The sequence below is a fragment of the Henckelia pumila genome, chromosome 4, assembly GCF_033568475.1.
Source record: "Henckelia pumila isolate YLH828 chromosome 4, ASM3356847v2, whole genome shotgun sequence".
NCBI classification, from domain to species: Eukaryota; Viridiplantae; Streptophyta; class Magnoliopsida; order Lamiales; family Gesneriaceae; genus Henckelia; species Henckelia pumila.
Window position 1 is genome coordinate 77,296,324 of NC_133123.1, and position 12,224 is coordinate 77,308,547.

At 35.9% G+C, this 12,224-nt stretch overlaps 1 protein-coding gene across 1 annotated transcript; it reads left to right on the top strand.

The window, feature by feature from the left end:
• The first annotated feature begins 9,048 nt into the window (after positions 1 to 9,048).
• Positions 9,049 to 10,327, top strand: LOC140861284 (uncharacterized mitochondrial protein AtMg00300-like). The gene is made up of 2 exons (XM_073264294.1): positions 9,049 to 9,396; positions 10,265 to 10,327. Exons 1-2 carry the CDS (start codon positions 9,049 to 9,051, stop codon positions 10,325 to 10,327), a joined length of 411 nt encoding a protein of 136 aa, XP_073120395.1.
• Positions 10,328 to 12,224: the final 1,897 nt, after the last annotated feature.

Here is a 12,224-nt window from a genome sequence, read left to right on the forward strand (position 1 = left end):
GAGCTTTATCTAGTTTGAATACATGATCTGGATAAGTTTGACTTTCGAATCCTGGGGGTTGTTCTACAAACACTTCTTCTTGGAGAAGACCATTTAGAAATGCGCTTTTAACATCCATCAGAAATACCTTAAAATTCTTGAAAGCAGCTTAAGCAAGGAAAATTCGAATGGCTTCAAGTTTAACTACAGGAGCAAAGTTTTTGTCAAAATCAATGACATCTTCTTGTCTGTAACCCTGTGCTACTAATCGAGCCTTATTTCTTACTACATTACCACTTTCATTGAGTTTATTTTTAAATACCCATCTAGTTCCTATTATAGATTTATCTAAAGGTCTAGGAACTAAATGCTAGACAGAATTTCTTTTGAATTGATTCAATTCATCTTGCATGGCTTCTATCCAATTACTGTCAAGAAGAGCTTCTTCTACTTTCTTAGGTTCTATATGAGAAATAAAAGCAGCATGCATGAATTCATTAATCATCTGACCTCTGGTTATCAAAGGTGCAGATGGATTACCTATTACTAAGTTTGGTGGATGAGTTTTGGACCATCTGTAATTTGGACCAAGTTGATCTGTATTTCCTTGTTGATCTTGATCATCGTGATGTGCAATATGATCTGTGTTTGTAGTAATCTCATTCTCAACTGGTGGTTCTTCTGGTCTCTGTTCTTCAACTAGATCTGGTTCACATTGAATATTTTGTATGATCTGGATTTCTTCTTCATCATCTGAATCAAGCTTTGCATCCTCAATTCTTTTACTGAGATCATTTAGGCTTGAAGATTCATTAGTGACAGATGTTTCATCAAAAACAACATGTATAGATTCTTCAACTGTTAGAGATTTAGTATTATATACCCTATAAGCTTTACTAACAGATGAATATCCAAGAAACAAACCAGCATCTGATCTGACATCGAGTGTAGTCAGATGAGTCTTACCATTGTTGTGAATGAAACATTTGCAACCAAATACCTTGAATTATGATATCATTGGAACTTTACCATACCAGATCTCATAAGGTGTTTTTCCAACTTTCTTATTAATCATTGATTTGTTCTGAGTGTAACAAGCTGTGTTTACAGCTTGTGCCCAAAACTTTTGTGAAATACCTAAATCAGCAATCATTGTTCTAGCAGCTTCCTTTAGAGTTCTATTTCTCCTTTCTGCAACATCATTTTGTTGTGGCGTTCTAGCTGCTGAATACTCATGCTTGATTCCATGATTTTCAAGATAAGTAGACAGAGTTTGATTTGTAAACTCGGTTCCTCTATCACTTCTAATTTTATCAATCGATTGAGATTTCTCATTTCGAAGTCTTAAAAGGAGTTTAATCAATTGGGTGGCAGTTTGATCTTTGGATTTTAAAAATATCACCCAAGTGAATCTTGAGAAATCATCAACAATAACCAAGGTGTACTTCATTCCCCCTAAGCTTGTTACTGGTATAGGACCAAAAAGATCCATGTGCAATAGTTCTAATCTTTTGGAGGATGACTTACATCCTTTGTTTTTAAAAGTTGATCTGATCTGCTTACCTAGTTGGTAGGCAGAACAAATTTTATCTTTTGAAAACTCGATTTTAGGCAGACCTGTAACCAATTCATGTTTACTCAGATTGGCTAAAGCTTTGAAGTTCAAGTGATTTAGTCTCTTGTGCCATAACCAATTTTGGTTCACTTTTGCTGCTACCAGACAGACTGAAGTGAATGGTTGATCCGACCAATTGACTTTATAAGTGTTTCCATTTCTTTCACCTGTCATAATGATTAGTCCAGATTGATCTTTTACAGTGCAAGTGTGCTTTTGGAACTCTACGCAGTAGTCATAGTCACACAATTGACTAATACTAATCAGATTGTATTTCAAATTTTCTACGAGTAATACATCTTTAATATGAATATTTCCATGGATAAGCTTACCCTTACCCATGGTTGTACCTTTAGAGTTATCTCCAAAAGTAATCTTAGATCCTGATCCTGGTATATATTCAGATAGCATTCTTCTGTCTCCTGTCATATGCCTTGAGCATCCACTATCCAGATACCACACTGTTTGTTTGATCAATTCGCCCTTGTTTTCCTACAAAAATAAAGTAAAATAACTTTGGTCCTCATTCCTACTTGGGTCCACGCTGGATTAATCCCTTTGGAATCCATACTTGGATTATCCTTATAGGCTTTCCATGATGTTGTCCTTTGGGAATAACATATTTATCTGATGACCTTTGTGCTTTGTGCTGTGTGTGCCAAGTGTTGTGATCAGATCGATTATTCCCATTTGAATTCCAATACTTTCTATACGAGCTGTTAGAATGTGGTTTATGTTGAGTTGACGAAGTTCTCTGTCTTTCAGAACTATTTCTAGACCAATTTGATCTAGATCTAGTCCATCCTGACTTAGATCTATCTGGCTCAACATATCCCAGCCCTCTGTGTAAGAGTTTGCTCTGATGAGGCATTGAATATGTCATAGGGATCTTTGGTTCATATATCGTGCTGGATCTCACAAACTTCATATACTTTAAGCCGTTATTTTCCAGACACAATTGAGTGATTGGAGTAGATGAACTACCTTCATTTGTGTTTTAGCCTAAGCCAGATTTATCTCCAGCTTGCTTTTGCATTCCGGTAAGTTTACCTAAGGATATCGATGCTTTATTCCAAGAGTTTACTAGATCTGTTAATCTCTGATTTTCAGATAAAGTTTCTTGTAGCTTGCTTCTCATATCATTGTTTTCGGTCATTAGCAAATTTATCTGAGCTTTTAGACTGTCTGATCCAGTGTACTCATTCGAGTTACTTTGATCTGACTTATCTGTTGTGCTCTTTCCATTTGTTCTGACTTCATCAAACTTAAGAAATAGCATGCGATATTCATTAACCATCTCATTTAATGCATTGATAAGATCTTCCTTACTAAATTCATCAGAATTAAAGTCAAGTACCTCTCCATCGTCTGGAATGTCAGCGTTATTAGCCATAAGACATTTGACAGCCTCATCTTTACTTTCACTTGACGATGCTTCTGAGTCGGATGAGGTAGAATCTGATTTTGCCCATTTGCTATTGCTTTCATCTGCTAAGAGGGCCTTTTGTTCTTTCTTCCTGCTGAATCTTTTTCTTTCTTCTCTTGAGTTCTTCTTGTATGATGTTCTTTTCTCATCCTTTTTGGGTTTGGTACAGTCAGCTATGAAGTGTCCTTCTTTTTCACAGTTGTAACAAGCTCGATTTTTTTCAACTGGTTCTTTTGGTTTGAAGCTTGATCTGTTAGCTCTTTGGAAACTGTTGTGATTCTTTCTCATGAATCTTCCAAACTTCTTTACAAATAGTGACATTGCATCGCTACTGATTTGTTCTGCAGTCTTGGTTGCTGGAATTTCATCTGCTGCAGTGAGAGCTTTGGTAACTTGTGATGTTGATGTGTCTTCCTCAGTTCGAACTCCCAGTTCGAATTCATAAGCTTTAAGATCTGCAAATAGATCATGTAGTTCGATTTTATTGAGATCCTTGGATTCCCTCATAGCGACTGTCTTTACATCCCATTCTCGTGGCAGAGCTCTCATGACTTTGAGTGTTACTTCACGATTGTTGTAACTCTTTCCAAGTGCATTTAGCTCGATCATAATGCTGCTGAATCTTTCATCAAATTCATTCATTGTTTCTCCTGATTTCATCTTGATATTGTCAAACTTTTGAATAGCCATCATGAGTTTGTTTTCTTTCGTTTGATCATTTCCTTCACATAATTGAGTGAGCTTCTCCCATATTTCTTTGGCAGTAGTGCAGCTTTTGATCTTGCTAAACATGTTTTTGTCCAGAGTTTTGTATAGAATATCTCTGGCAACATTGTCAAGATTGGCTTTCCTTTTATCTTCAGAAGTTCATTCAGATCGAGGCTTTTCTATCATCTGAGGAGCACCTTCAGTAATAGCAACAGCAGTGTTGACTTTCATAATCTTCATTGGTCCATCTGTTACAACGAACCACATATCATCATCCAGTGCTGATAGATGTGCCTGCATACGAATTTTCCAGTCATCATAATCTTCTTTTGAAAACATAGGGATTTTTATAAACGATGTCATAGCTAAAGATGCCATAGTTTAAGAGACGATTCAGGTGATAAGCAAGAACCTCTCTGATACCACTTATTAGGATCGAAATATGTGTAGAGGGGGGGTGAATACACAATATAAAATTTTGTGAGTACTTCGATCTGATTTGTAAGAGTCAGACATAAGTTTTGTTTGCTTAAAACTTTTGATCTGTTCGAAAGATCTGAGCAAGTCAGGCGGAAATAATCTTCCTCACAGATTGAATGCCTAATAGTACTAATGCAAATGAAATGAAATAATTGCAGTAAAGAGATAGAGTTGTTTCTGGATGTTCGGAGATGAATTCTCCTACGTCACCCCTTCTTCTGTTTCCAGAAGGATTCCACTAGAAGACTTTGACTTATACAATTCCTTTGTACAAATCTAATCCAATCAATCCTTTGATAGGAACTCCTAGCAATACTCTAACTCGAAGTAGAATAATTTTTCTACTTAGAGTTTACAAGATGAAGCAACAGAGTATGCTTCGATGGTTTGAACTGGGAAGCTGTAGCTTTGATCTGGATCGATTTGAAGTGTATCTTTGAGCTTTGATTGATTTGTGTTGTGTTCTAACTCAGAATATCGAGACTTTGATCTGATGAAATAAGTATCTGAGTTGGTATATTGAGTGAAGGCTTTTTTGACTTTGAATTTGATTGCTTTGTAATTTTTACTCTTGGTCTCCTTGTCTTGAATCTTCAAAATGCTTGAGTATTTATAGTTTCCAAAAGTAGACAGTGAGCCGCCAGCAATTTTTGATATTGGGCTGTCAGCATATCTCATAAATAGCTCACAAATCTTGACTTAAAGCGAAGGCCGATCAACGTTCAAATTCTCATTAAATGATTTTGTCGTTTTCTTCAATTACAGCAACGGATAGATTCCTGATGAAGCTTCGATCTGATTGTTGACCATTTGGTCTTGTCTCAATCGATCCGGTGTAATAAGATCTGTGAAGCTTGATCTGTATCTTGGTTTAATCACGATACTTTGATCTGGCAACTGTCGTTGAAATCTTTAGTCTTTAATATTTGATGAGTCCGATTAATTTATTTACTTGGTTTTGTTTTGACTTTGTAATCACCGAAATTCTAGAGTTTGATCTCCAACAAAAACCAATTAAAATGTTGTGTTTAATGAGTTCAAAAAATATTATATTATTTTTTTTATTTTCTTTCTAATAAAGAATGATTATATTAGTATATTAAATTATAAAATTTATTCTTCATAACATTTATAGTGATGTTTTCTATCCTTATATTATATAAACACAACATTTATAGATGCGTAAATATTGCTAAAAATATTAAATGATCAATTATTTTTATTGTGTTAGTACAAAAAGTATGTAAATTTCTTTTCGTTTCTATATTTGTTACAATTTATATGTAATTCATTATATATTTCAATATGATTAATTCATCATACTAAAAATAATTGCATTTTTATTAGTATCTTACTATTATATTATCATAATCATAAGAGTTTTTTTGCCTCTTGTTTACCTTATTATAATTTTATATTTTTCAAGACAAAATCATCACTAATAATACTCATAAATATTAAAATAAAAATGATTCACTTAAAAAAAATCAACAATAGTTTATAAGGAAAAAATATAATAATGTTTTATATTTATAATTTTCTTCTCAATATTGTTTGAATTTGATGACAACAACTAAAATGTTGTATTTAATGGATAAAAAATAAATAAATACACCAATTAAATGAATTTCAAAAATTCAATATCACAAATTTGACCATAAATTTTACACCATTTATCCACTCATGTTCATGCAATTAATAAAACTCATTCATATTTTTTGGACAATATAATAAATACACAATGCAAAAACTTTGTCATCATTCATACTTTAGCATGTATATATATGTATATTCCCCTCGATGATAATTTTTGAATTTTCCCCGTCTAATAATCACATGTATGGGATAAAGATGGAACACTGGAGTGTATGCTGAAGTTGTGTGAGAATCTTAGTAATAAAATCTTTATAATACCATTCATTTGGTGCATCTCCAAGTGACTTGCATATTTCTCCCAAAGTCACCTCAAATTATTTTTTGCCTTAAATTTCTCCAAGACATGTTATTCATTGAAAAGTTTGCGATATATATTTAATAGGAAATTTTTTATTTTTGTAAATTTGGATGAAAGCTAAATCATGAAAACATGATTATTAAGAACAATGAAAATTATAATATGGTATCTTCATTTCTTTTCAAGGAATGCTGCATTTTTTTTTTTAAGTTAATAACTTCGAAATTTTTGCACCGACGTTACATTATGGAATGAGTTTTAAATTGACTATATGAAAGTACAAGAAGAGTAAACCAAATGTTAATGATAGATTTTTTTTAAAAAAAAAATGTTAATGAAACAAATTGAAGCCATGTGTTTGTCGCTTTTGATTAAATGTGGTTGACATAATAAGAGGTTTTAGTTTGATGTTTGGCTCCCTTACAAAAATTAAAAACCTTATGTTGCCCACCAATCATGCCCACCTCCGTGCCCACCATGTACAAGTCATGATTTGACCCGTACAATAGGTGAGTTGACTTGTATATGGTGGGCATAAAGTTGGGCATAGTTGGTGGGCAACATAGCAAAACTCTATATATATATATATATATATATTGGATCTAAATAGTTCGATGCACCATCTTCTTTTTTTTTTTTTTTGAGTTCTGAATTTTGTCCTATACTTTTCTGTTTTCTAAATACATGTATGTTTCTATTTTGTAACATATCAAGTTTGTTTCATCTATACATCTATTATCTATACCATAGTACAAAAGTTGAGCACCACTTAAAAAACTATTTTGGTGGGTTAGTGACACGTACACCAAAATATTTTCCTACATTTGCTCCTTATATCTTTATGTAACATGCATCTTTGAATAGCATCTTTAACCTGGGAAGGATGCTAATTTGGTTTTAATATAAATCACAAAATTATTTTGATCAAAATGACTTTTGAATAGCATCTTTAACCTTAAAAAGCAAATAATTATTAGTCAAAAGTAGGGGTGGTTTTTCGGTATACCTTACTACAAATATTGGTATGAAAAAAATTCATACCGATATCGATAGTAAAATTCCGAAACTTTGGTACGAAAAAAATCCATATTGATACCGTATAGATATCGAAAAAAAAATTCGTATACCGAAAAATGTCTGTATATCGAAAAAATTTCGGTATGTTATGCCAAAATTCCGGTATTTCGATACGGTATGCCAGCCCTAGTCAAAAGAGTGCTTTTAACATGTTCGATAAAATATGCAAAGAAGTTTTTTTTCAAAAAAAAAAAAGAAATAAAAATCTGCTTCCAGATTCATTCATATCTTTATGTAGATGTTTTATCTGTCGGTTTGAAATGTCAAGCCTCATAAATGAGGCGGTAGGTGGCAATAGGGCTGGGTACGATACGGTATACCGTACCAAACCATGGTACCGTATACCATACCGTATCGTATCGGTATGAAGAATTTTATACCGGTGTTACCGAATTTTCGGTATGCCGAATTTTCGGTATGGAGAATTTTATACCGGATACCATACCGGCAATAAAAAAAAATTTGGTATATCGAAATTTATCGGTATACCGAAAAAAAACTCGGTATACCAAAAAAATTTCGGTATACCGAGTTTTTTTTAGGTATTCCGTGAAAAATTTAAAAAATAATAATAATTCGGTATATCCGATATACCGAAAAAAAAATTTATATACCGATACCGATACCGAAAATTTCGGTACAGTATCATACCGTACCGAAATTTTCGGTATACCGATTTTTCGGTATATTCGGTAAATTTTTCGATACGGTATGACGGTATTTTTGGCATTTCGGTATTTTTCCCCAGCCCTAGGTGGCAATGTGCTGGCAATATACACACACGGAAACATGCAAGCAAAGCAAATTGTAAATTTTCTTTGTGGTTCAGACGGAGCAAACTTTTGCTATAAATAGGTGCCACAATTCTCATTTCAAAGCATCCCATTCTGATTTCATTTCTTCAGTTAAACATTCAATTGTTTTGAGTGTGTTTCTATATATATTTGTGAGATAGGTTTTTTCCTGTATTAAGAGAGTGAGTGTCTCTTTGGAAACACAGAGAGAGGTTGTAATTCTCCAAATATTATAATGGAATCTTTTGGTCTTGCCCGTGGTTTTTACCCAAATAATTTTTAGGGGTTTTCCACGTAAATCTTGGTGTCTATTTTATTATTCAATTTCCATAGTTTATATCTCGTGATGCCGCACCTGGAACCAACAAGTGGTATCAGATCCTTGGCAAAAAATTTCTAAAAATTCTGAGTATGCTATGTGGTTGCAGCTGTGACTGATCTTCCACATCAGAAAGATTTTTTGAAGATTTTATAAGGCAGGATTCTTGTAGTCAAGATGTCGGCAAAATACGAGATAGAAAAGTTCAATGGAAGCAATTTTTTACTGTGAAAATTGAAGGTGCAAGCAATTCTAACAAAGGAGCATTGCTTGGCAGCTATTAGAGATAGACCGGCGGACGTCACGGACGATCAAAAGTGGAATGAGAAGAGATCTCAAGGAAATATGGCCAGTAATTCAGGAAGTGGTGAAATATTATTCAGCGAAGCAGCAACAGTTGCGGAAGGCAGACACAAATTTTGTGATGCATGGATTATGGATTCAGGAGCGACGTGGCACATGACGTCAAGGAGAGAATGGTTCGATCAGTATAAACCAGTCTCAGGAGGATCTGTATTCATGGGAAATGATCATGCCTTGGAAATCGTTGGGGTCGGTACCATTAAAATCAAAATGTTTGATGGTACTATTTGCACCATACAGGAGGTACGACATGTGAAGGGCCTGACAAAGAATCTTTTGTCTTTGGGGCAATTGGATGATATTGGGTGCAAAACCCGTATCGAGAAAGGGATCATGAAGATTATGAAAGGCGCGCTTGTGGTTATGAAGGCGGAAAAGGTTGCTGCAAATCTGTATGTATTGTTGGGGAAAACACACAAAGAGGCGGAACTAGCTGTTGCGTCAATTGGTTCGGGGGAAGAATCTACAGTGTTGTGGCATAGAAAGCTCGGGCATATGTCAGAACGAGGAATGAAGATTCTCTCAGAACGGAAGCTGTTGCGGGAGCTTACAAAAGTGACTCTACCCTTTTGTGAGCATTGTGTTACCAGTAAACAACACAGATTAAAGTTTGGCACATCTACTGCCAAAAGCAAAGGCATATTGGAGTTGATTCATTCTGATATTTGGCAAGCACCTGTGGTATCCCTAGGAGGAGCGAGATACTTTGTCTCGTTTATTGATGATTTCTCTAGGAGATGTTGGGTGTATCCAATCAAGAAAAAGTCAGATGTTTTAGAAGTCTTCAAAGTTTTCAAAGCGCGGGTTGAACTTAATTCTGACAAGAAAATCAAGTGTTTGAGGACTAACAATGGAGGAGAATATACTAGTGATGAATTTGATGCATTCTGTCAGCATGAGGGCATCAAAAGACAGTTCACGACGGCTTACACGCCTCAGCAGAATGGAGTGGCGGAGCGGATGAACAGAACTTTGTTGGACAGAACAAGTGTCATGTTGAGTACTGCGGATCTACCAAAGTCATTTTGGGCAGAAGCAGACAAAATCGCTTCTTACATCATCAATCGTTCTCCTTCAGTGGCGATTGATTTGAAGACTCCGATGGAGGTGTGGACTGGCAAGCCAGCTGATTATTCTCGGTTACATACATTTGGAAGTCCGATGTACGTGTTGTACAATGAACAAGAAAGATCGAAGTTGGATTTCAAATCCAGAAAGTGTATCTTCTTGGGCTATGCTGATGGAGTAAATGGGTTTCGCTTGTGGGATCCTACTGTCCACAAGCTTATCATCAGCAGAGATGTTATCTTCAAGGAAGATAAAGTGAAGGGAGACAAAGGCACACTGAATTCAGAAACTACTATCATTCAGGTGGAAAATAATACAGACGAAGATCAAGTTTCTTGTGAAGCAGTACCGGAGGACAAGGAACAAGAACCAGTTGAGTCAGAGGTTTCCAAAGTGAGGCAATCAACTCGAGAGAGAAGACCACCAGGTTGGCTTTAAGATTATGTCACTGAAAGCAACATTGCATATTGTCTATTAACAGAGGATGGTGAGTCATAGAGTTTCCATGAGACTACTCAAAGCTCGGATGTATCCCTGTGGATGACAGCAATGCAGGAAGAATTGGAAGCATTGGGCAAGAATAAAACTTGGGATCTTGTTACACTACCACGAGGAAGGAAATCTATCGGTAACGGATGGGTCTATAAGATCAAGTGTGATGGCAATAACCAAGTGGAGCGGTATCGTGCAAGATTGGTTGTCAAAGGGTACGCTCAGAAAGAAGGAATCGACTTCAATGAGATGTTTTCTCCTGTGGTTCGACTTTCAACAGTCAGGGTAGTATTGACATTGTGTGCGGTGTTTGACCTACATCTAGAACAGCTAGATGTGAAAACGGCATTTTTTCATGGCGATCTTAAAGAAGAAATCTATATGCTCCAGCCAGAAGGTTTTGCAGAAAAATGCAAAGAGAACTTGGTTTGCAGGTTGAACAAATCTATGTACGATCTCAAACAGGCGCCGAGATGTTGGTACAAGAGATTTGATTCCTATATCATGAGTCTTGGATACAACAGACTCAGTGCAGACCTTGTACGTATTTCAAGAGGTCTGGTGATGATGATTATATCATTTTGCTGTTGTACGTGGACGACATGTTGGTAGCAGGCCCCAACAAAGATCGGGTCCAAGAATTGAAGGCACAGTTGGCTAGGGAATTTGATATGAAGGACTTGGGACCAGCAAACAAGATTCTAGGGATGCAAATTCACCGAGACAGAAGCTATAGGAAGATTTGGCTTTCCCAAAAAAATTATTTGAAGAAAGTCTTGCACCGCTTCAACATGCAAGATAGTAAGTCAGTTTCAACCCCTCTTCCTATTAACTTCAAGTTATCTTCTGAGATGTGTCCTAGCAGTGAATCAGAGAGGATGGAGATGTCTCGAGTACCGTATGCATCAGCAGTGGAAAGTTTAATGTTCGCTATGATTTGTACAAGACCAGACATTGCACAAGCAGTGGGAGCAGTCAGTCGGTATATGGCGAATCCTGGACAAGAGCATTGGAGCACATTTAAGAGGATCCTTAGATACATTAAAGGTACCTCGAATGCTGCTTTATGTTTTGGAGGATTAGGTCTTACACTCAAGGGCTATGTGGATTCAGACTATACGGGTGATCCAGATAAGAGAAAATCTACTACTGGATATGTGTTTACAGTTGCAAGAGGTGCAGTAATCTGGGTTTCAAAACTGCAAACAGTTGTGTCATTATCTACAACGAAGGCAGAATACATGGCAGCTACTCAAGCTTGCAAGGAAGCAATATGGATTAAAAGGTTATTGGAGGAACTTGGGCACAAACAAGAAAAAATTCCTTTGTTTTGTGACAGTCAGAGTGTCTTGCACATTGCAAGGAATCCAGCCTTTCATTCCAGGACTAAACACATTGGAGTTCAATTTCACTTTGTACGAGAAGTAGTAGAGGAAGAAAGTATGGATATGCAGAAGATCCATGCGAAGGATAACATAGTTGATTTTCTGACCAAGCCAGTAAGCACAGAGAAGTTTGAGTGGTGTAGATCCTCAAGTGGCCTAGCAGGAACGTAAGCAGCGGGAATGGCAAGATTGAAATGATGTGTGGAGATGTGTTTGATTCTCAATCAAATCTCCAAGTGGGAGAAATGTCGGTTTGAAATGTCAAGCCTCATAAATGAGGCGGTAGGTGGCAATGTGCTGGCAATATACACACACGGAAACATGCAAGCAAAGCAAATTGTAAATTTTCTTTGTGGTTCAGACGGAGCAAACTTTTGCTATAAATAGGTGCCACAATTCTCATTTCAAAGCATCCCATTCTGAGTTCATTTCTTCAGTTAAACATTCAAGTGTTTTGAGTGTGTTTCTATATATATTTGTGAGATAGGTTTTCTCCCGTATTAAGAGAGTGAATGTCTCTTTGGAAACACAGAGAGAGGTTGTAATTCTCCAAATATTATAGTG